Source organism: Momordica charantia (assembly GCF_013281855.1).
Source record: "Momordica charantia cultivar OHB3-1 chromosome 10 unlocalized genomic scaffold, Mcharantia_2.0 BLBB01000010.1, whole genome shotgun sequence".
Taxonomy (NCBI): Eukaryota; Viridiplantae; Streptophyta; class Magnoliopsida; order Cucurbitales; family Cucurbitaceae; genus Momordica; species Momordica charantia.
In genome coordinates, this window is record NW_028275158.1 from 3,449,826 (window position 1) to 3,475,167 (window position 25,342).

The 25,342-nt window shown below is 33.4% G+C and overlaps 4 protein-coding genes and 1 long non-coding RNA gene across 6 annotated transcripts; 3 read left to right on the forward strand and 2 right to left on the reverse strand.

Moving 5' to 3' along the window:
• Nucleotides 1–252: 252 nt before the first annotated feature.
• On the reverse strand, nucleotides 253–4,657 carry LOC111017740 (thiosulfate/3-mercaptopyruvate sulfurtransferase 1, mitochondrial). The gene is made up of 13 exons (XM_022293594.2): nucleotides 4,618–4,657; nucleotides 4,296–4,397; nucleotides 4,021–4,209; nucleotides 3,395–3,454; nucleotides 3,251–3,313; nucleotides 3,030–3,154; nucleotides 2,771–2,933; nucleotides 1,794–1,853; nucleotides 1,291–1,349; nucleotides 1,027–1,108; nucleotides 823–886; nucleotides 628–695; nucleotides 253–528 (listed from the first exon to the last, which is right to left on the reverse strand). The coding sequence occupies exons 2-13, from the start codon at nucleotides 4,395–4,397 to the stop codon at nucleotides 421–423; spliced, it is 1,143 nt and encodes a 380-aa protein (XP_022149286.1). The 5' UTR covers nucleotides 4,618–4,657; the 3' UTR covers nucleotides 253–420.
• A 970-nt stretch (nucleotides 4,658–5,627) lies between these two features.
• On the reverse strand, nucleotides 5,628–13,233 carry LOC111017668 (Tetratricopeptide repeat (TPR)-like superfamily protein). Of its 2 annotated transcripts, XM_022293488.2 has the most exons (9): nucleotides 13,170–13,233; nucleotides 11,904–11,985; nucleotides 11,530–11,608; nucleotides 8,251–11,365; nucleotides 7,493–7,778; nucleotides 7,297–7,383; nucleotides 6,344–7,076; nucleotides 6,145–6,196; nucleotides 5,707–5,924 (listed from the first exon to the last, which is right to left on the reverse strand). In XM_022293488.2, the coding sequence occupies exons 1-4, from the start codon at nucleotides 13,207–13,209 to the stop codon at nucleotides 8,324–8,326; spliced, it is 3,243 nt and encodes a 1,080-aa protein (XP_022149180.1). In that variant the 5' UTR covers nucleotides 13,210–13,233; the 3' UTR covers nucleotides 5,707–5,924; nucleotides 6,145–6,196; nucleotides 6,344–7,076; nucleotides 7,297–7,383; nucleotides 7,493–7,778; nucleotides 8,251–8,323. The 2 variants fall into 2 exon arrangements, with proteins under 2 accessions (XP_022149179.1, XP_022149180.1); XM_022293487.2 differs by lacking the exon at nucleotides 6,344–7,076 and having other exon boundaries at nucleotides 5,628–5,924.
• Nucleotides 13,234–13,326: 93 nt separating this feature from the next.
• LOC111017669 (uncharacterized) lies at nucleotides 13,327–16,032 on the forward strand. Its single transcript, XR_002602313.2, has 3 exons — nucleotides 13,327–13,475; nucleotides 15,092–15,478; nucleotides 15,629–16,032. It is a non-coding gene; the product is annotated as an uncharacterized LOC111017669 (long non-coding RNA).
• A 3,147-nt stretch (nucleotides 16,033–19,179) lies between these two features.
• LOC111017723 (basic blue protein) lies at nucleotides 19,180–20,712 on the forward strand. Its single transcript, XM_022293567.2, has 2 exons — nucleotides 19,180–19,452; nucleotides 20,295–20,712. The coding sequence occupies exons 1-2, from the start codon at nucleotides 19,278–19,280 to the stop codon at nucleotides 20,492–20,494; spliced, it is 375 nt and encodes a 124-aa protein (XP_022149259.1). The 5' UTR covers nucleotides 19,180–19,277; the 3' UTR covers nucleotides 20,495–20,712.
• Nucleotides 20,713–22,318: 1,606 nt separating this feature from the next.
• Nucleotides 22,319–24,088, forward strand: LOC111017735 (basic blue protein). The gene is made up of 2 exons (XM_022293582.2): nucleotides 22,319–22,586; nucleotides 23,664–24,088. The coding sequence occupies exons 1-2, from the start codon at nucleotides 22,424–22,426 to the stop codon at nucleotides 23,864–23,866; spliced, it is 366 nt and encodes a 121-aa protein (XP_022149274.1). The 5' UTR covers nucleotides 22,319–22,423; the 3' UTR covers nucleotides 23,867–24,088.
• Nucleotides 24,089–25,342: the final 1,254 nt, after the last annotated feature.

The following is a 25,342-nucleotide window of genomic DNA, read 5'->3' on the forward strand; positions in this document are numbered from 1 at the left end:
CTATATCACAATTCATTCATTTTCGAGCATTCTTTTTCATCTCGCCACGATCCAACGTGGATCGTATATGCTTCATTGCAACCAAACTCCCTACTCCATTTTACCTCGCGGCGGTCTTGTTTCATTTCAACAGTCCACAAATCGCACCTTACCAAAAGAGATGTTGATCCAAATCCTACTAGGTTGTCCTATGTTATAGTGACTCTCAAAGCCTCGGAACCAGATGTGGGGATCTTTCAAGATCACTAGACATTGTGAAAGAACATAAATTTATTTCCATTCATTAACTATGGAGGAGAGAAGCCAAAAGACATTCTAGTGTTACTCTCAAATAACAGCACCAATGTAAGTTAAGATATCAGATTAACCACATTTACAAGAAGAAAACTTGTAATAAGGAACAAGCTATACTCCCTCCATTTATGAGGTGGTGGAGGCGACGTCGACCGGTGTGTCCGAATGAGCTCCCCATTCGGTCCAAGATCCGTCGTAAACTGCAACGTCATGTTTCCCAAGTCGATGGAGGCCCTGTAAAAAAAAAACAAATAATTTTCACTACTTTCAGCCTTCTAAATCCTTGTGTTTGCTCCATAAGAACGTTAAGAATGTGGAGAGAAAGAGAAGTACCAATGCAAGAATGCAAGCAGTAACACCAGTGCCACAAGAAGTTACCACGGGACTTTCCAAAGAGATGCCTGCAAGAATGGATCGACTTTAGTTTAGTATCATCAGTTTTATTTCCACCATGGTATTGGGTTTTCGAGGTATTTATCGTGAACTTCTAGGACCTGAGACTCTCGATTACGTGTAGAAGAAACTTACCCTCTTCATCAAACCGTTTCTTGAGCTGATCTGCTGGTAGAAGTGACTGTGAACTATCTAACATCTGCAAATATTAATTCACATATCAATTAGTTTTTGTGGCATTACATTTTTTTACCAAAAATCAATAGCATCCAGTGTGAAGCCAATTTCCAAAATCTAATTGATAATGTTCAAACATAAGGTACTGCTATTGATATGAACCTGGGCAAAGGGAATGCACTTGCTGCCAGGAACATGACCACTTCTGATTCCTTTCCGAGGCTCCGGTACAGCTCCATCAAATCTGCAAGAAGGCTGAACTTAATTCAACGATACAAAGAAAATAGTCCCAATTCAACAGTAAATATTGTCTCATTAAACTGGTATGGGGGAACAGGGACGGTGACAAATAGAGAAAAAAAGAAAATAGTGTGGCAAAGCTCGGTTTCAAAAGCGTTGAAAAAGTTGTAAGAAAATCTACAGTACCTGGCCTTTGATCTGGCATCTACATGTTGGTAAGTTCTTTCTGAAATATTTTCTTTAACCTGGAAGATAGTAGGGATCAAATATATAAAGGCTTGTTCGCACAAAAAACGCCTCTAAAACGTGATCAAATTGATTATTTCTACACGCTCACACTACATTCGTCTATTTACATGAACACTATCACTAGAAGACCCTTAAAAACTTTGTCTAAGCGGGAAGTCTAGTCCTTTGTCAATTATCCAATATTTATCATCTTTTTCAAGGCCAAACGAATACCAGTAATCAACGTTGTACTATTAACTGCCTTCAGCCATAAGAAAGTCTGACATATGCCCATCATTCACAATAAATGACAAGTTAATATATCTCCTCGAACTACAATTCTAAGAACAGCAATCCTTAAACACTTAAACACATATCAGTTAACATGTTGCTATATGATTTCATAAAGCATTATATTATTCATATTCTATACTGTAACAGCTTTGTAACAAGCACCTGACCTTCTCAAGGTTCCAAACTAGATGTGGCTGAAACTTAGTCTGAAATGTGATTGGCCCGACCTGAAGAAAAAAACCCACGTATTGTGAAATCTATACACAACAAAATTGGAAGTAAACAAATAAGACCGCAAGAGAAAAATAAAAGGAAAAGAAAAATTATGAAAAAGAGAAATATATAGCATGGGCAATGGGCAAGGTCCTAGCCATGTCTAACAAGTTAACATCCCTGTTGAGCTTCTGGATCCTATCAAATTACGTAGTAAAATGCACAATGAAGCAAAATATATTTAAGTTGTTAAGGTATCTATAAAAAATTAAATTTACCATAACCCACCAGCTTTAAGCTTTTTGAGTTGATTGGTAATTTAAGATGATATCAGAGTACGAGGCTCTCTGATCAAACCCGTATATTGTTATTTCCTCTCCATTTAATATTGATTACCACTTCTTGGGCTTTGTACAAATTTTCAAGCCCATAAGTGAGGAGTGTTAAGGTATCTATAAAAAATTACATATATCATAACCCATTAGCTTAAACTTTTGGATTGATCGGAGATTTAACAAAAGTAATTGTAGAAAATAGAAATCATTGTCATCGTAACTTGTAACTTACAAGACATTATTTGTACAGAGACAACCACTTTTATGCACTTCATCAAAGATGAGTAGATGACCCAACCTTTAATTAGAATAAGAATAACCAGTCCAAATCTTTTTAGATTAAAGAAAAAAAAAGACAAAATTAGTTTTTTAAATAATGCCCCTTTTCTTTTCTTTAGGTCGTTGTCTGTTTTCCCTCTCCTCTTTTCTCTTCATTCTCTTCCTTTTGAAGTCTTTCCACAAAGGGGAATAAGTCAAAATTTCAGAACTCAAAAGGGAAAAGAGAAAAACCCTTAACAAAATAACACAAAACTATCCATGGTTCCAGTTGCTTTCAAGCAAAGTATAGGACAAAACACATTAAGTTAAGAACTTACAGCTTGCCCCTGATAAACTCTCTCTATTGCCTCACTTGCAGCAGTAGCTTTCAGAATAGCATCACCAGATGCACTGGATTCAACATCATATCCTAGTGTACGCCATCTCGGCAGCCCTCCATCTAGCACCCAAACTCTGTCATGCCCAAATACTCTGAACATCCTATTATTCAATTACCAAACTTGATCTCTTCAGTTCACATACGAGGTCATAAGCATAAAATCTTTCAAAAGTTAATTGACTATTTCCGCATCTCACCACCAGACACGAGCCGCACTAAAAAGTCCTTTTCCATCATAAACAACCACACCATCTTCATTTGCAATGCCAAGAGCAGAGACAACAGCAGCAAAAGCTTCCTCTGATGGCAACATATGTGGTAACTGAAACAAGTAATCATTTCAAGTTCTAAACTGTCAACTTAATTTTTGAAGAAAGAAAGTATTAAAGGGAAACAAAATGAAAAGAGATCACCGCACCTTTGTAGTTCGATCTGATACTCCATCTATATCGAAGAAAAGGGCACCAGGGATGTGAGCAACCTGTTAAAATTATAACCACACTAAGAACTGATAATTCATCACATAAATATAAACTAACAACACATCTACCAGATTGGCTACCTGGTATTCCTGAATTGGATTCCTCTGTTCATCGGGCATGTACCATGATGCATCTAACACCTGAATGCATAAGCCAGGTTAAAAGTGTAGAAATACAAAACACAAAGCTATAAGACTCACAAATTTTCTAGTCAAAGAACTATTAGTAAGCAACAAGCAACAATATTCTTATATGGATAGGCAGAAACCAATGAGAAAGACATGGTCCCACGAAAAAACCAATATGTAGTGACTGGATTGGGGCATAGTGAAACTTTTTGAAGATAAAGTATGAAACACAATCAATTAACTTGGCAGAATACAAATAAACAGATCCAATTCTAAATATTTCAAGTATTGGGGCATTATGCAGGGATGTAGCCTTGGAAAAGAGGAGGATTAGAAGCATAACCAAGAAAACAAACAACAATGTCAAAACAGCAATATTGCATTAACATACACAGCAAATTATATGAATACAATATTCAACACTAGATAAAAATTTAGCAAAGATCACAAGTCTAAACATGCATCAAATCAAAATTAGGTACAAAAATAATGCATCACAATCAGCCTATGTGTCAATATTGTTGGAGACAGCCACAGGAGTAAAAACAATTATAGTTGAAACCAACATGAGTGGATACCTTCAAGTCTGGCTCTTTGAGATTAGAATGGAGCCAGTCCGCGGAAACAACAGGATCATCAGTGGATAAAGATTTTGATGAAAATTGAACTCTTGCTCCTGCAATGGAGGAAGCCATGATAGAAGGAATTCGCCGAGTTGGATTATATGCTACACTGGCTGAGTTAGCTTGAAAGTGAAACAGTTTCTTCTACAAGAATCAAAACAAAGCAAATACATAAGCCCTCAGCAGACCCAGATAGAAGAATTCAAATAAACAACAAACAGTTCACTTACACTGAATACGGAAGTAAAAATCTGGGTCTTGCCAGATGGAGAGGAGAAAGAACGAGCCAAGCGATTAGCCAAAAGGGTTTTACTCAAGAGGGTCGATGCCATCTACGCGAAGAGCATATAGAATCCCGTAGCTTTGAGAAAGATGTCAGAATTGAAGAGAAAAAAACAAGGGTTTTTGCTATTTAAGAGCAATATATAATATTGGAGGGAGAAAAAGAACAAACTTCAATTATCGGCAGGAACTTGAATTGAACCCAAGAAAAATAAATGGTATCCGAAGAGATTAATGGTTCGAGGCTAAGAGTAAAAGGTAGCGACAAACCAGAGAGACCCAGTAAGAAATTGGCAACCACCGCGAGCCTGAGGTTCCAAAGATTCGTTCTTTTGGAGAATTGCCCCTAAAAATAGGAAAATACATTCTTTAAAATTTTTGTTTTTTCATTTTTCTCTCCAATTTGTCAAATATTTTTTGTTTTTTCATTTCTCTCTCAATTGTCAAATTAAATAGTGACGTAGATAAGATTCTTAAATATTTTTTCTAAAAATATCGCCAGCCAACACCACTACGAGTGCAAGAGAGTGAAAATTCAGATTAAAATTATCAAAATTTGCAGGATTTTTACGTACATTGTTAATTTTATTTTGTCTGAATTTTATTTTCTCATCCATAAATTATGATTGTGAAAGTATATTAGTTTAGAATTCAAGTAAAAACATTTAATCATATTTAGTTCAAATGAGGTCAATTATTACTATTTTTTTTAATAAATTGAGGGCAAATAATTAACTTTTTATTCATTGAATTTTTACTTTATTTTTTATTCATTGTTATTCTGTGACGGTGATTCAACAAGTAACAATTCAAATTTCCAAGGGATAATTCGGGTGACTTGGGATTTCAAGGAATATCCTTGAGGTCTTAGGTTCAAGTCACATAGAACGTAATTCCACCAAGCAATAACTCTCGCGTATGTACGAGTATAGGAATAGTACGCAGGACAAAAAGGCAAAAGGACCGTCAACTCCTGGACAATCGAAAAAAATAGTAACAAGTCAAGCTTACAAACTAGATTACTGCTCATTAAATTAAAAGTAAGAGGTATTATAACTTAGTTAATAAAATATATTTCAAAGTCAAATAATCACATTGTTAGTTAATAACTTAATTAAAACAAAAATGGAATTGAAACTTTTACGAAATTGTGATTTTTTATTTTTATTTTTTGAGAAATTTACAAAATTGTGAATGAAACAGAAAGATGCCAAAATGTTAAGGACAACAAGATTACCCCGAAAATTCTATGCTTGACATTTTGTTATCTTTGACAATGCTTGCCCGAAATGCTTATTGCTTCATCTACCATTCACGTATCAATCGAAATTCTATTCGCCTTTTCTCTCACAATACTACTTCACTATCAACCACCCCTTTAATATTTAGTCTTTTAAGGTAGTATTTACTAATTCACACGAGATTCCATATGCTCGATGCTACTCGAGTCGATAGATAACGTTTTCTAGTTATGAAAATGAAATCTTTCAACACTGCAAAAAGAACTTCTCAATCTTCCTCAGTAGAATTAACACTTTCCATGGTCCAAGGAGGCCTCAATATCAAGCATAAAGATCCTGTCATAAAAAAAATATCAAAAAATAACTCAAATAATCTTCTCTTTGTTCCTATGTTTTGTTACATTGGTTTTCTTCTTCTCATGTTTAATTATATAGTTCCTTATGAAGTGCAGGTTACTCAAAATACATGTTTACATCTATCAACTTCAATATTTGATAATACACAAATTTATCAGTGGTACAATATCTACTCCCATACATTCAGTTAAGAAACTACCTGACATGCTGAATTTTCCATCATCACAAGGGCGTGTTCTCGTTTTGTTGCCCTACGAGAAAATATTACAAATGATGCGTTATAACAGCCTATTATGAACTTTCTTATAATTCACAATCATTTATCAGTAAGAATTTTCTCATATTTGGCTTCAAGACACTTTCAAGGTTAAAATACAGCAAAAGATGAAGTAAAAAACCTTTAGAAGGTAACTTCAACATGCACAAAATGACAGGTGATATTCATCTGAACCTTGTCTCAACTTTGAGAACCCATTAAAAGAAAACCATCAAAGATCAGCAGTCTAATCTTCTGCAAACCCAGACTTCTAGACTATAACAACCCTTTTTCTTTTATAGTTGTAATTCGTGAATGTTTGGATAGCTTTCGGGCACCACAACTAATCTCACAGGACAACTGTCTAATCCAACAAAATATAGTTGCCAATGAGCTAGTAGAATTTTGAATCTTTAAGTACATTATCGTCATGGTTTGAACTCATTCTTTCAAAATCTTGTGACCACTAGGCCAACCCATGGTGGTCGACCATAACAACATATTTTTATATCTTAAGCACCTTTCAGACTGCTTTTGTATGTTCCATCCTCTCACATGATCAAGCGAAGTTCTTGGAATCATCATGGCAAGTGATACATGAAGTCTTACATAAGCATCAAATTTAAGCCATCCAGTCAGTACTGACATGGAAGTTAAGACAATAAAATTTCCCCAAAAAGCCAGAAAGGACAACTTATTTGGCAAAGGAATGCTCAAGTTATATATCAAAACACTAGTTTTCCTAACTAGTTGCCCATATCAGATGCCCCTCCACAGTTTGCTCTTTACCCTTATTGTTGGATCTCCTCAAGAAAGTGTATGGGAAGAAACACGTAACAGAACTTTATCATGAAAAGCTGCAAGTTTTTTTTTCCCTGAAATATACTCATAACGACTTAATAAGCAACCCAAGTAAGAGATACTAATAACAAACTTGAAAGCACAAACAATATGTGCACTTTTTTTTTTCCATGATACTGCTGGTTTGAACTTTATTATGAAAGAAAATTGAAATTCACGAGACAGCTAAAAAAAATGGAAACTTGAAAGGAACCAGTTACATTCTAGAGCACTTTCGGACTAATAAATCGCTACCTCTTCGTGATGGGTATCGCCAAGAACCAACCGCCTCATTGGTGTCATTGTTCTTCTATACCGCTTCCAAGGATTTGCCTGACACATCTATCCATGGGAACAGATCAAAGAAAATAAGAAAAAACAATTATTGGAACATATTTCACTAAATATTTATTTTAAAAATAGAAAACTGAAATGAATTAGTCTCACATACAGGCAGTTACATTTCACCCAGCCAGAAGAAAAGAGCAAAATAGGCTGATAGAGAGAAGAGCCAGTAGGGACTTTTCATTTCTGATATTTGAATAATTGTCTGTCTGAATTCAGCACAGGTGTTTGAGAGAAGTTGAGTGGGATGAATTTGGGCCCCAAAACTACGCCAATTGCCTGATGGGCATTTTTTTAGAACTCAATGGCACAGTGTACAACCCATAGAAACAGATCCTGTGTTCAAGTAAGGTCGTCGCCCGATGGGCCTTTTACAGCTGTGAATCCAAGACCTGACCAATAAATAAAATTTTCATGCCCTTGTAATAAAAATTAAACTACAATTTATATCCTATTTTAATACTAAAATTAAAGGATAAATTAAATTGATTGTCAAATCTACATTAAAACAAGACATTGTGAAAAGCATTTAAAACGTTATCTACTACTATGGTTCAACTCTCAGAATTATATTCAGTCATATTGTGACATTATTTCCTACTGTACTTGAGACACCATAAGACATCTCTCACATCAATTTAAAAAAATGAAAAATAATAATTATATTCTTTTAAATACACCTTTTGATGCATGATATTGATATAGACAACAATCTTAAAACTAATTATTGCTCTTCCTATTCTATTCACAAATTATATTCTACTGCCAAATGAATATGTTCTGTTTTAATTGTAGATTAAAAAGGGTTTGAGGACATTATGCCATTCAAGAATAATAAGGTGTTCTCTTCATTTTTTAATTCACCTGTATCTCCTTACAGATCGTCGTAGAGGTCAGAAACTGATCAAATTTTGGATAACTTCACTGACTATTCTCACTACCAATAGTCAGAACATGAACAATTGCCATCAGTGAAGTGATGGAACCGATATGGATCCCTCAATATGATTTTTCGTCCAAGAATTCCACTGACAAACTTGAAGAAAGAATGACAGTCACCACAAACACGAAGATTCTTGAAAATCCGAACAGTAGAACTTTGAGGAATGTTGATCAATCCAAAAGCAAGTGCGATTCTTTCACTATGGTTCCACATATTATGCTCCTTCTGTTCTTCATCTGTATCCTGCAGTGCGTAGCTTGTATCAGGAACATAACCAGCTTCTCTAACCATTTTCATAAGTTCTATCAACTTATCGTTTATCCGGTTCGTCTGCAAATGTGTTTGGTCCCCCATTCCAAATATGCTTATATTGCCTTTCCACTTGACCCAGCTATGTGCAGGCTTCTTTTGAATTTTATTCGCACCCATTCGTCCCCGCACGTCCTCTACATCTTTCCATTTGCCGATGGTTGCAAAGACATTTGAGTAAAGAACATAAGCTGAATCATCAGATGGATCCAACTCAAGAAGACACTCTGCAGCCTTTCTTCCGAGGTCCAGATCACGATAGATTCTACAAGAAGCCAAAAGACTCCGCCAAACAAGATCGTTAGGTGGAATTGGCATTTCCCTAATGAAAGATTCAGCTTCTACAAGCCTTCCTGATCGTCCAAGAAGATCAACCATGCACACACAATGTTCTATTCCGGGTTGAATTCCGTATTCAGAAGTCATTGAAGCATAAAAAGCAAGACCCTCATCAACTAACCCCCCATGACTGCACGCAGAAAGAAGACATACAAATGACACACGATCAGGTTTCACACCCAGTTTTAGCATCTCATGAAATGTTTCCCTGGCCTTCTGAAAATGTCCATGCCTAGCAAAAATCGATATCAACGTATTCCATGATAATCGTGACCTATTGGTTGGTTGGGGAAGTATTCTTAAAGCATCATCTAGTTCCCCACACTTCCCATACATATCCATAGCAGCATTTACAACAAAATGATCAAATTCGAATCCTAGTTTAATCGTTGATCCATGGAGTTGTTGGCCTTCCTCCAACATAGCCAAGTCAGCTGCAACTGATAGAGCAGTGGAGAAGTTGAACTGATCAAACTCAATCCCAGCACTTCTCATCCTTACTACAAGTTTCAAACCCTCTTCTCCAAAGCCATAACGAGCATTTGCAGTAATGATGGCATTCCACACACTAGAAGTTTTAAATACTAATTTATCAAATATATAGCTACTTGAGTGAAGGTCACCACACTTTGCATACATTGTAATAAGGGAGCTCTGTACATGCTGATCTAGATCGAATCCTGTCACAACTGTATGAGCATGAATGGCTGTCCCATATTTGATCAGATCCTCCTTAGTCAAACAAGAACCAAGAGTATTTACAATGGTAATATAGTCAACGTCACATGTACCTCCTTCCCTCATCAACTTAAAGGCTGCTACTGCCTCATTCGGTTCGGAATTATCAGCAAAACCACCCATAAGTGTGTTCCAGGTTACTTTGTCATGCTTGGACATTCTTTGAAATAACTTTTTAGCCTCAGCCATCTTATGACATTTTCCATAAAATGTAATTAATGTATTGCCAATGATCAAATTATCTTGCAGACCCAGAACGATAACAAAACTATGAAGAATTTTACCTTCATCAAGGAATTCAGGATCTAAACAGGCAGCCAATGCACTGGTGAAAGTCACATAATTGATCTCTTTTTTCATCCATAGCATTTCAGCAAAAACTTTTAAGGCACACAGGCACCTTCCATCCTGAACATAGCATGCTAACATGGAATTCCAAGATATTAAATCCTTTTCTGGCATTCTTCTAAAGATCAATTCTGCATCTTCAGATCTTCCAGCAGCAGAATACATGTTTAAGAGAGTATTGCAAAGACAAATATTAGGTTCAAGTCCATATTTTACAACTAGACCGTGAACCCCTTTCCCCCACTTCAAAAAATCTACAGAACCACAAACTGATAATAATATAGAAAGTGTTGTGTAATTTATCTCCTCATGTACTGAGCGCATCCAGCAAAAATACCTAAATGGTTCTTCATACAATGCATTTTGAGCATTGGCAGAGATGATGGAATTCCATGAGATTGTGTCTCTTTCATTCATCTGATTGAAAATATTGCATGCCTCATCAATGTCGCCACAACCACCAAACATAGATATGAGAGCGTTGGCTGCAGAAACTTTAGTCTCTAATCCAAACTTTATAACATGTCCAAGAAGTTGATGACCCAACAATGTATTGACAAGAAACCCACAAGAACTAATGGCTAAAGCTATATTGTTTTCATTGCAACATATTCCCTCATGCCTCATGCGTTGATATGTATTTATCACTTGCTCCTTACTTCCGTTATCCGAGTATGAAACCATCAAAGAAGTCCAAGAGACCACATTCCTATCAGGCATCTCATTGAACAGATTTTGAGCATTAGAGACAATCCCATAGCTACCATAAAAGTGCACAAAAGAAGTACCTACGAATATGTCATATATCAAACCAGATTTAATTGCAAAACCATGAAGTTGGAAACCTTCATTGGCCATACTAGATGACTTATTACATGCAGTGACCAAACTTGCAATCACAAACCCACTTGGTTGAATGCCTATTTCACAAATATCTCGAAAGAACAACATTGCTTCCACATATAAACCTACTCGGACATAACCCGACATCATATTATTCCAAGAAGCTTCATTTTTCTCAGGCATTCCATCAAATACAAACTGGGCATAGTTTATTTGGCCAAACTTCGAATACATATTGACCAACGTATTGGTCTGGAACACACTCAACCTCTCCAAACTCTTTAAGCAAATGGCATGAACTGCTCTGCCAACAATTTCTTCTGTGATCTGAGAATAACCCTTTTGAGAAAAGCATGAAACTTCAGGATTCGGGTGGTTAGAAAGTGATAAAAACAAGTCATCAGCTTGTTCTCCCACTTGTGTATTCCAAGTGATTGAAGTAGGCAAATTATCGACAGTCTGCCATTAAGATTCCAGAAAATGCAAGTAATTAAGCTCTGAAATCTAGTAGACCAAATGGAAACAACAAAGGAAAAATATCAAATGCACTGGGAAGTTAGATTGAAACATTTGACTTAAAAACGTTCAACTAAATTTACAGAAGTCACTGCATTGGTGTAGACCTTGGAAAAATGAATAAACTTGCTACGAAGTACATCAACACTTCTTCCATTCTGAGACTCTGACACAGCTCCATGAAATCTGCATAAACATTAACTCCAATCAAATCCAAGGAAGCAAAGAAATCTTCCCAGATCAATACTGTGTCTAGGTTGGCTGGTCACCGAAATTTGAAATTTGATCTTATCTGTAGATTTCATGTATCTTTCTTTAGTTTTGGTTGGCACCTGACTGTATCTTTTATTTCAGGTCCTATATAAGCTGTAAAGGCTGTTTATTTAATCAATCACTGAAAATGAACTTAAATGTTCACAGACTACTGGCACTCACTCACAACCTATCTAAAACCAACCTTCATCGGTTTGCTCTAACTAACCTTCTTGCTAAGTAGACCCCAAAATCAGTAATAAATTGCAACAACCCAAAAATTCTTCCGTTATTGCTATACCTCGAGATACCTAAGATTGAAGAAGAAGGAAAAGGAGGGGAAAAGAAAAGCATTTAATCAGTCATAAAAGCAAACTAAGGAAACCGATCAACCCTGGTTACAAATAGCAAAGACCAGGTATTGAAACAAAAAAGTTCCCGCAGATGAAAAATAACTGAAAACTCAAGACAGGACTCTACCTCCACTATGTTTCATTCTACGTAAAAATTCAATTTTGAATTGGAGAGAGTTAATTTTTACACTCAGCTTTCCATTTCATCAATTGGACCTTAGAATTGGATGAGTTTTACAATTTTAACCTTTTGTTGGACCTTCATTTGAAGAATCATTAAAAAAGTATTCACAAGGACGTTCAAGGGATTACAAAACAAAAGTTCGGTACGAAATTGTTGAAATTTTAGAAAAATGCAACATTAGAGCTAGATTTTTGTTGAGATAATTCAATGATCAATCTTGTATATTTACCTATTTGGGTTTAATCTTTTGCATTCATTTGTTAAGACTTGATTTTCGTTGAAATTAGGAAATTTCTACAGTAAACAGTAAACTCATTGCCCCTGTCCACAGACATCAGAATCCTTAGGATTGGTGGGCATCCCATTTCTCCTGCGTTGTTAGTCCTCCAAAATGCATAGTTTGCAAAATTCCTCTCATGCTTATAACATGGTTGAAGATAAAATTAAAGGCCCCATTTGCTTGTTTTCTCATAAGTTTTTCACTCTCTTCAAAAACACATTTGGATCCTTAGCCAAATTTTAGAAACAAAAACAAAATTTAAGAAACTACTTTTTTTCTTATTTCAAAATTTAGCTTAGATTCTGAAAACGCTTTTAAAAAGTTGATAACAAGACAAATAAATACCTAGGTGGAAGTAGCGTAAGCTTAATTTTCAATAACAGAAAACCAAAAACAAAGTAGTTATCAGGGCCAAAACTAATTATGCAGAAGATTTCAGCTTCCTGGTCTTCCTTCTTCCAGTAAGAAAACACAGATACTAGTCTAGAGACTCTTTATATATTCTATATATTTATTACAGTTCCCGGCTAATCTTTGATACAAAATGGCACAAACTCAAAGTACCTACTTAATTTTCAAGTAAGTATCAAAGGTTAAATTGAAAAGAAAACTCAAAATCATCACAAAAAAGCCACAAATGCAGAAGTTAATGAATATTGAGAAAACAAGAGAACTAACTTGGACAGAGCCTAGACGCAGTCGGACTGAAGGGAAGCATCAGCAAGAAGGAAAATTACACGAGCTTGAAAATGGAAAGAATCAGCAAGAGGGATTTTTTATTTTTGTTTCTTTTTTTCCTTAGAGGTGAAATGTCCTCTTTGCCCTTTTTGAAAAACCCTAATTTTTTCTAACATTTTCCAGTCACACGCCCGTCCCTAGTCTCTCCTCTCCTCTGATGAAGACAACGGCGACAGCAACCAAACGCAGCATTTGGCGACCGGTGACCGGCGGCCCAACTCGTCGACGGCGATAAAGCAACTGCCGGTAATTGTGTCTCTTCTCTTCACTTGCAGATTGAGAACTGGAAACTTTGCTGAAGATTATATCATATAGAATGTTAAATGTTCGTTTTTCTTTGATTCTTTTGGTTTATTTGAAGCCATTTGAAATATATGGGTGATATTTGATGGCTTGAAATTTGTATTTTAATGGTTTGTTTGTTACTTGATTTTGGCCTTCAAGACACTGCGAGAAAAAAAAAACATACTGTTAAATAGTTATTACTTTGCATATTTTTGTTTTTCTTTGATTCTTTTGGCTTATTTAAAGCCATTTGGAATATATTGGTGATATTCAATACCTTGGAATTAGTGTTTTAATGGGTTGTTAGCTTGATTTTGGCATTGCAAGATGCTGCAAGAAAAAAACACAGGAGGTTAGATAGTCATTTGCCTGGCATATTCTTGTTTACTTTTCGCTCTTTTAGATTATTTGAAGCAATTTGAAATACTAGTAGTACTATTCAATGGCTTTGAACTTGTGCTTTCATAGTTTGCTGCTTGATTTTGGCATTTAAAATATTGCAAGAAAAATAATATTTATGTTAAATAGTCATTTGTCTTTCAACTTGTGATCGATATAGATTGATCCTACCGCTTGACACTACAACATTTGGTATCGGATAACACATAGAAATTACTAATTAAGGTAGGTGGTCATTGTGGGGATTGAACTCATTCCCTCTAAATAACCCTAGCCATTTTGGACCAATGAGTCACCTATGATGGTTTTTGTCTATCCCACTTCGAGACAACAATTAAGAATATTAAGGATAAGTTGAGCCCTACTCAACTAGCAATGTTTAGTGAAACACGCTTTGGACCCTTTATAGAAGTAGATAGAACATTTAATGGAAGTTGATTCATTATTGTTATTGAGGGAGGTGGAACAAGAAAATAATGATTTTATCAGCTTTATGGTAGGATGGGTGGTGTGTAATTTTTCAAGGAAAGAGTCGATATGATAGCTAGGTTGTGGCATCGTGAAAGTTGTTTAGATGGGTCCAAATTGAGTTATAGAATTTAGAGGAAGTATTTTGAAGATAAAACGTTTATCACTACGATTGAGTTAGAAGATAAATTTATGACATATGAGGGCAATGATGAGGATGGGTGAAACTGGCACTAATATATCTCATAAAAGCTGGATTTGTTGGGGAATTAGAAAAAAACAAATATCGACACTAAGTTGTTTCAACTGTAGATGATTGGTCTACATTTGATAGTTATGACTAGGGCTCACTAACATATGAACGGACGTTAAAGGGGCTGAAGAAATCACTGCACAATGGTAGGGCACCACGTCAAAAAAAATATAGTATAAGCAAATTTCCACTTGCATTGCAGATATTTTAATTATTATATATATATATATAATAAACTTTCATACCTAAATCATGTTTGTGTCGTGAGGGTGCATGAATCGATTGGATGAGAATGTTACTCCTGCATGCTTCGTTGGTCGTGTATACAATCCCCCTTAGTTTAGTTTTTACCTAGTGAAGTTTTTAATGTAAAGAAGGTATGCAACAATGCTATTATAAGTATTGATTGTATTAACTTTTTTGTTATATTTTACCTTACTATTTTCCAATATTTTAGATGAAAGGTAAAGAATTCATCGAGTTCACGGAGGGCGAAAAGTTGGGCATTGATACCACTAGGAGTCAAAGACCTCCCAAACCATGTCCCTTGGGTGCCAATGTTGCACCCCGTCATATATCAATCTTGAAAAGCCATGATATGTCACCTCATGAAGACTTAAAATATGTTTCGGAGATGGAGGAGGACTTGCCGAAGATGAAGATGAACGAGATCGGTACAAAAGAAAAAGAAAAATGTACGAAGTACAACAGAAACTTGGAGACTGATTTCATAGGGATGGAGAAGCACGTGCTTGAAATAAACTTAGGAAACGTAGAGAAAAATCAATGTGAAATGAAAGATATGTTGGCAAACATCTTAAAAAGCCTTGAGCCCAAAGAACAGGTACACAGTTCTTATTTTGCATGCTCATGTTTTTTTTATATAAGCGAATTCATGACATTAGAGATATACGTCAATTATCTACGCTTGCTTGGGTAAGGATAAAAATATTATTAATGTTTACTTGCCATTTTTTACCGCAATATTGGCCAGGGTCGAAAAGTGTACGGAACATGAAAATGAAAATTCCTGTAATAATAAAGATTGCGCCGCATCCACCACTGCACTCCGACGTCAACAGCCCTGTAATGAAGATCTTTCCACCTCTTCCATCGCATGTTGGACCACAATACAACGTCAGCAGCCCTGTAACGAAGATCCCTCCACCTCTTCCACTGCACGTTCGACCACGATCCAACGTCAGCAGTCCTGTAATGAAGATCCCCGCTGCCTCCACCGCCCACGTTGGACCACAAGATTAAATATGTCACATCTTATCGTTTCTGTCAATGACAGTAAATTACTTTATTTTGTCCTTTCTTTTATCCTTAATATGAGATCTTGATAGATCATTTGAGATTAAAACAATATGAATAAATATTTTACACTCTTAGATATATTTTGTCCTTTCTTTGTGGAATTGTTAGGCAGTCGCTCAACACCCACGCATCAAATTATTGCATCGATATTTTTGTCGACGTTTCCATATATATATATATACACATATATACATACATCCATATGTACGATAAATTTGATATCGACTCAACCTACATTTCAATTATACCGTAAAAAGAAAAAGTAATCAAATATTATTTGTGTAGACATAATATTAATAATAAGACTTTTTAACCAGGTTTAAAAGGTAGAAGTGTTTATTTGTTAATTTTTTCTTATGAATTTATTAATATTTGTGATTTTTTTCTCGAAATACCTATCAATATTGGCGATATATTTCTATAAAATTGAGACTTCGACATTTTTCGTTAACATCAATATTTAAAATCTCGCTCAAAATAAAATGTGAAATGGTACATTATTCCAAATCACAACTTAGGTAGTATTTTTTTACTATAATTTTTTTTTGACATATTCTTTGTTTTTTCTTTTAAACTTGGGGAAGGAGGGATTAGTAGACACAAACTAATAATTTATCTAATGGTTCAATTTCAATCAGATTAAAAAAAAAAGTTTATTCTACTTGAAAAAAAACTAACTTTTTACTAAAAAAAATTTCTAGATCATTATTTTATTTATGATCCCCCTTCAATGGCAGTTGTAGACTTTAAAAAACATCATCACCTTCACATTTAATTGCCAAACACACTCATACTTTTTAGGGTTTTTTTTTCTACATTATTTTATGTGTGCTTTTTTTTTAAAAATAATTAAAAGAAAAATTAATGGGTAGTTATTGACTTTGAAGTTTGAAATTGTCCACTACCTTTTACCTTTAATTTGAATGAGGCAAAAAGTGTTCACATATATCAACAATTTAAATCCTTAAACTTTTCATTATGTGGATAATTTTTAATTTTGTAATATAAATTAACTAATATATGACGTTGAAGTGATTCTCCTTTGAGTCATTAATTGTTTGGAGCAAATTTTATTATTCTCATTGTAGAAAAACTATTAATGTCGCTATGAAATAGTTTAAATTGTTAAAATTTTGTTCTTTATTTTATATAACATTATAGGTTGGAATTCCGATACCCTTACGTATTGTTAAATTAACAAAAACTTATTTGAGCGTGTTAAAACTTTGAAATAAGATCTTAAAGAAAATAAAAGAAAAACAGAGAAAATAAAAAATATTCTTAACTAGAGACCTTTTTTAGAAATTAAAGGAAGGAAGAAAGGGAGGCAGGCCTCCTCATCGTCTAATCACGAAAAAATTAATATTAAATTAATATTTTTTTGTCAAGTCAGTAAAATAGAACCCACCAAGTTAAACTTCCCTCTCCATAACATATCTAGGCGCCCTCCTTTTCCAATAATAAAAGAAAGAAATACCATAAAGCTTCGTCTGTGTTTTTGTCGGGAGGAGTTTACTTGATCCATTCTCCAGTCTCCCGCACAGCTCAAGTAAGTGTGCGATACGGGCTATAACTAGCTAGCTTAGTGGGAATTGCCTGTCTTTCATAGCTTACTAATAGATACTAGTAGGAACTAGAAAGAACTGTCGCATCCTATTTTCAACTAACGGTCAAATGAGTTAAGGGATCATTAGAACCATTTTCTAAGGGTTTTTAAATTTATAGGACCAAATAGAAACTTATTTTTAAATTTAAATTCTAAGGGATATTATTAGAAACAAACACAATTTTATGTTTAATAGATAGTTTAACTTTTTTTTTTTTTTTAAATGTCAATATGAACTTAACTCAACAGTAATGGGTCGTGAGTTTGAATTCATCTGCCGCCGTCGTGGTTGTACTAAAAAAATTTATTATTATTATTTTTAAATAGAGACCTTTAAAATTTAACACATTAATTTTATTTTGAAATGAATGGTTTTCTAGACCGGCCAGTGGATGGAGTCAAAGATATCCAATCTCGCCAACCCAACACATTTCCATATCCATTTGACTAAATTAAATCTCTACATTATATTTATAGTTTGGTGGAGTCACATTATTCAGCTATTGTGACATAGTGGATTATTGGACTCCACTTTAGTCTAATTCTCCATTAAATTTAGACCCAAAGTATCAAAGTCTAAGAATTTTATAGTCAATGTGAAATGAAAAGGGAAAATTCCCCAACTCAGAGCATGGTGCTTCAAGTAATTATAGCCAGACATATATATGTGTCTCTTTTTGATATTTCTCCTAATTTTGTAGTGTAATATTAAAAAATAAATGAGAGGAAAAGTAAAACTAGTCAAATTTATTTTTATTTATAAAGGAAAATTATTTTTATTTGAGGGGTAGGTGAGAAACCTACAAAATGGAAGCAGCAGTCAAATATTAAGCAAAATAGTACATAATTACAAAAAAGAGATTTTACTGCTTTCTCTTTGTCTTCCAAATCGACGTTATTTTGTAATAACTGGAGCACTTTTATTTTTCTCATCTTTTGTATATTTCTCACCTGCTTTTTTAAATATGATGTATTAAAAAAAAAGAATTACAGAAAAAGAAGATTTTAATCATCAAATAGAGGGAGAGATCTCTACGTAGTTAGGACTCTTTCATATAAATATAGTAAAACAAATGTATTTCCAATCCAACTTGCCATTCCTAAGTTCATTGGTAACATATAATAAAGTTATTTATATAAAAAAAAAACATATAATAGAGTTCAGATGGTTAAAATATTTTTTCCATTATTAATTTTTTTTTTCTAAAATAAAAATCAACTTAACCAAATCGAAAAATGTTTTAAAATCTAACCATCATGGGTGGCTCATTGGTCCAAATTAGGGGTGAGGGTTAATTAAGAGTTGAGAATGAGTTTAAATAGCAGGATGACCACGTACCTTAGGGTTAATTTCTTTTTGTTTTCTGACACCAACTGTATTGTCTGTGGCTTGAATCTGCACTTTATAAATCCAATGTGTATACCTATTTTAGGCATTTACATCATATATTTTGGATGAATGAAAGGTGAGTCCACTGGTGAAAACCTACCAAACCCACCACATTCACACATTAATTTTCAATCTCCATCATAATTACAAGCCATATTTTTATAACATAAAGTTTTGTGCTTTCGATGATCCATGTCACACCCCCATTGTATAAAAAGGGTGACCCTTCTCATCCATTTCTCCACCATCATCACAACATCTTTGGTTTTAATTTTTCATTTTCTTTTTTCCTCTCTGTAATTTGTGAAATTTTGGAATAATAATATTATGGCTAAGGGAAGGGGCAGTGCGGTGGTGGGTGCAGTGATGGCTTGCCTGTTGTTGCTGCAGTATTCTGAGATGGCTCGAGCCGCAGTCTACACTGTTGGTGGCGCTCCGGGCTGGACCTTCAACTCCGCCGCCTGGCCCAACGGAAAGCGCTTCCGCGCCGGCGACACACTTGGTAACTTTTTTTCTTTTTTAATTTATTTATTTTCATCTCAAATTGTCTTCTCTGAATTTTCGATGAAATGTAAGATTTTTTTTAGTATAATAGGGTGAGAATTTGATCATGATATATGTCTTACTTAAAAGTTTAAAGAATTTGTTTGATAGGTGAAACAATACTTAATTACTGCCTAGTTAAATAGTATTTGATCTAAAATCATTTTTAAATGGGTTTTATTTGTTTTTATAATTATCTTTTGATAATTTTGAATTGTCTTGATTGGCTGTCATGCACCTTAACTAATTTTCATAAGGCAGTTGCAAAATCCTATAACATTTGAGATCGGGGTACACATGTGAATTAATTTTTTTAGAATTACTCCAACCACCACCCTTTAATTGGCAAGAAACACCTTTTTTTTACCACCCTTTAAAATTTTAATCAGACAGTAATTAGTATCAATTTTTTAGAAAAGCATTTTTTGAAACTAAACTTAAATAAGCTAGAATATTATAAAAATAAATAGCTAAGATTTGTAAATATAACAAAATCAGATTACATGAATTCTGATCGTGATTTCTAAATTAATCATCAAATAATGATTCCATAAGTTATAGAAATGGGCGTGAATAAATCTTTTTTCTTGTTTTAGTACAACATGTGTACGACGATTCCATAAGCTATATATTCGTACTAGTTAACATTATATCTAAGTCTCAGCAATATTGTATAGATTAGTACAAATGTCGATACATCTTTTATGTCGATATTGAATATGTAGTTAGACATATAAAAATTTCGATAGAAACGACAACGTGTCGATAGAAACTTAATATCGGGTGTGATTTTATACGCAGTGTTCAACTACAGCCCAGCAGCACACAATGTGGTGGCTGTGAACAAAGTGGGGTACAGCAGGTGCATAACTCCAAGGGGTTCAAAAGTTTTCCGAACAGGGAAGGACCAAATCAAGCTTGTTAAGGGCCAAAACTTCTTCATATGCAATCTCCCAGGCCACTGCCAAGCTGGAATGAAGATTGCAATTACTGCACTTTAATTTCAAATTTCATTATCTACAGAGTCTTTATTTTGGGTCAAATTAATTAATTTACTTGATTAATTTGATCTATGATTTAGCCTCTCTTAATTACAATAATAATAGGTTATTCTAAGTGTTTTGTTATGAGTGTGTTACTGTACTGTGTGAGGAATATGAAGATGTTTTGCTTAATATTATGTACCCTGGAATAAATTTAACTTTAATTATTATGTCAACTTCTATCAGTAACTTTTTGGTGTTTATATGAACTACATATATATAGTGAAAAAGAAGCCCTTTTTTTAAGGGCGGACACTAAAATAATATTAATAAAATGGGAGAGAATTAAAAGACATCTGTGGTATGATATTGTCCGTTTTGAGTATAACCTTTACGGCCTCATATCAGATAGAGATAATTATCCGGATTATTTCCTCTCCTAATCAATTTGAGATTTTGTTTACACTCTTGTGTAATACCGACCAATTATTCTTGCCCTTGTTTTTTTAGTTAGTTGAGATTTTCTTACACATTTCTAATAATAATAACCAAATTTATGATAAATTATATCATTATGGATAAAAAAAATCAGATGAACGGTTTAGTTGCGCCTCATCTTGTAAAAGGTTTGTTATTGATACTGAAAAATAAAATTAAAAAAATTTATCGGACCTTCGTGCCATCCCTTGATTTTTTTCCTCCAAATGTATGTATAGCCTTTAATAATCATGTTTTTTCATGATCTTTTTAGAAGAGCTGAAATTGATATTTCTCCAATCAAATTTTCTTCAGTAAATGTTATATATATATCTTTAACATCGACCTTCACCATTGGTAAGCATTGATTGTAAGTTCGAATCCGTTGATGTATTTTATAGAAAAAGTTCAACCCTTTATTGTCTCACACTGTGTCATCATGATCGTCATTTCATTTACCTTGGCAAGTTATTTTGTAATATAATTTCGATTTATTCTTCTCCCATAATAATGCTGATAAAAAAAGTAATAAAATAAAAGATTTAAGGAGTCAATTGGTAATTTTCTCATTTTTTTAATTTACTCTTTATTAATAAATAAAAATAGAATTTTGTTTGATTAATGTTTCTTATTTCTTCTTCGTTTTCTTAATTGGAAAAAGAAACAAAAACATAATATATTTGATAATAATTTATTGTATCTTGTTCTCTTGCCTTCTAAATTGAAAAATTTTAATTTTTAAAATTAAATATTCAAAATTTATATGTTATATTTATTATGCATTTTATAAGTCCATGATAAAAGAAATGTTTTTATTTATATTTTAGAAAAAAAACTCAGAACTTAATTTTAGGAAGAAACAAGGCAATACATAGGTTCGAATACAGGACCTTGAGCTCTGATACAATTTTAAAGAGGAATAAACCACCATTCAACCCAAAAGCTTAAATGGATAGATTGAATAAATTTAATTCATTTTATATTAGATATCATCTAACAACAAGAAACGCCTTAATTAAACTTCTTTTATATATATATATATATATTGTCACTAAAATAAAAGAGAGCATAAACCTAATCTCTGATGTCTTCAAACATATACACGCATATAGGCGATTGTGCGTTCGGCAGATGGTAGAAAGTTCAATAGAAACTTGAATTTGTGTGGTTAGCTATTGACATATTTGGCATACAATACAATACAATACAATGCAATGGTGGGTTGTTGAGTCAATTTTCATTTCAATTAAGAACATTCCTCTCTAATCCCTTCAAATTAAATGACTCCCAATGTCAAAAAACTGTAAAAAACAAGAGTGTGAAAGGAATGTCGACCGAGTGTAAATTTACCAAACTTTGAATAAAACATATTTTAGACTTTTTTCCTATAAAAAAGAGAGCATTTTCTTGTTGTTGTTCTTCAGTACCATTATTTGATAAGAAATTGTGTCGATCTGATCCATATCTGAAATGGCTAAGGGAAGATCAATTGGTGGTGCAGCAGTGGTGGCCATGGCGTGGCTGTTGGTGGTGGGTGAAGCAGCCGTTTACAATGTTGGAGATGAGTTGGGATGGACCTTCAACGTCTCCTCTTGGCCTATTGGAAAGACCTTTCATGCTGGCGATACACTTGGTATCTTATTCTTCTTCTATTTCAATCGGCTTTTCATTTCGATCAATACATTTCTCTAACTTTCATCACAAAAATCTGACCTTTTAGCCACGGAAAAAAACGTCGCTCAAAGCCATTTTGCGTCGCCAAAGATTATTGGCCACGAAAAATTTTTTGTAGCTAAAACGCTGTCAAAAGTGAAACCGTCGCACATTTAGCCTTGAAATCAATGTTTCTAGTTTATTGGGTTTGTTACTAAAACCAATTTGGGTTTTTTGAGGACGAGGATTCAAACTTTTGACCTCTATGTAAGAAAGGTTATTAATGTCTAGCTAGGTTTACAAAATTTTTGAGTTAAATCTTAAATTTAGTTCTTCAAACTTTAATTAAGGTAGGGTGTGTGTTTAGTTTGTGTGATTGATTCTATAAATTTGTTGTTACTAGTAAACTTTTGATAACGCTTCTATTTAGGTCTTGTTTACTTATTAGGAATCGGAACGATAAAGAGTTAGAATGAATCAATCAGAAGGAAGAATATTACTTTATTGACGTTGTTTACTAAAATTCTAGAGGTTAAAGAAAAATTCCTAAATTTAAGACCGTTTATTATCGATCTCGTTTCAGCTTGTTTCTTTTGTTTCCAACTCTTTAGAAACATAAATATTTGGATATTGTTTCTATTACTCGTTTATCATTTCTAAGAAACGTTTCCAACACAGTGTAGAAATTTTAGAAGAAAAATCAAGTGTTTTGTTTCTTTTCAAAATTTTTTTCCCAAAACATAGATAAAAACATTAAAACATAACTTCAAAATTTGAACATTTCATTTGAAAATTTAATTTCCATACAATTTTTTTTTTATTTAAAGTTTCGTAGAACAAGAAACAATAAAAATGATTATAAAACATATTTATATTTTTTCCCTTAAATATAAAAAAGAAAGAACAGGAAAAGAAAACACATATCAAACGCAATACTGTTATTCTCAGTTGAAAAAGAGAAAACAATAAATAAAAAGCAAAAAACAGAAACGTTACCAAACCGACCCTAAACCAAGCAACTTGACGAAAGCATTAAAATATTGTGCATGTTATGCAGCATTCAACTACACTCCATTGGCACACAATGTGGTAGCTGTGGACAAAGTGGGCTACAATTGGTGCATTGTGAATCCAAGAGAGGCCACTGTTCATCGCTCAGGGAAGGACCATATCAAGCTTGTCAATGGCAAAAACTACTTAATCTGCAGCCTCCCAGGCCACTGCCAAATGGGGATGAAGCTTGCCATCACTGCCACTTAAAACAAACTCTTTTTTACCCCTCTGGATTAAACTTTTAATTTAATCTACCGTCTCAACATCGTCAATAATATTTACATTGTCGTCTACAGATTTACGACACCTGTTGTCTTGTTGATGTCTTTTGATTTACATTATATGTTGTGAGTGTTGCACTGTGTTCAATTCGCTGAGTTGTAATAAATTAAACTTTGAGTTATAATACCATTTATCTTTTTTCTTTAATTTAAATAAGTTATTTTTACACACACCAATTAGCCTTGGGATTTGTATTAGAAGAGGTGGCATGTAATTATCTGATTCAGTAATAAAATATGTAACCATAATTTTTATATTAATTAAAAAGCAAATAACACATAGCATGTCGCTCTCTTTAATAAGATCGGGTGTATGTCTTTTTCTCCTAGAAAAATATTTGAGTAACCAAAAATTTCGAATGATTAGATCATGTCGTATTTTATTAATTAAAAATAAAATTTGATTTTGTTGTTTCTACTAAAATTTCTATACAATTTTAGAAACGTTTCTTAAAAATGAGAAATTAGGAGATGTTTATGTTTCTTAAAAATTGTGGATTAAAAAAAGAAACAAAAAATGAGAATATTACCATACCAGCTCTTAAAAAAACCATTTTCTAGTGTCAAGGTTACTTCTAAAATATAGAATCATTATTAAAAAAAATGTACATGTATTGTCCAAAGAAGAGTATATTCAATTATTCTATAACAAAAAAGGTACATCTATATGAACAAAATTGGAAAAGGAAGTCATAAAATGGTTACTTAAATATATTTTCACTAGCCCTTTTCATTTTGTTTAAAAAAACTTTTAAATTCAACCCTCACAAAATATTTCTTAATTACTTCTCTTTTTCTCTCCCTAAAAAAAATTATAAAGATGGTGTTAGGTAAATTGTTGTTTCGTCTTAAAACAAAAATTATAGTTGCGAGAGACCTTTTTTTTTTACGAAGTACAACAAATATGAAAATAAAGGATAACTTTCACTTGACACCTATCGTGATGATAAACGGTTCTGAGAAGAAGCAATGACAATATCTGAGGAATGAACATCGGTTAATTCTATGCCAACAATCGTAGTCCTCTTGAGAAGAAGTAAAATGCTTTGACTATTGAGATATGTTCACGTCGACATTTTTGGACAATTGTAATAATTTGACAAATTGAAGATGTTATATTATTAATTACTTAGGCGATTTTTAAGTAAACTATTTTGGCATTTCCAATGTTGACTATTAACCTAGACACAACGTGCTAAGGTGTACTAAAGTCATTGGCCAAATTCTTAGGGCTAACAAATTTTTCTTTTTTTTTTTCATTCATTGACTTTATTGAAGATTGTGAATTAATTATATTATAATTAATGATTACATATTAAAACCTGAGTGGTTAAGCATATCCCTCGTATATTTTAATCTCATTTTCTTAATTACTTGAGATGTAATATACTTTAGAAAATAA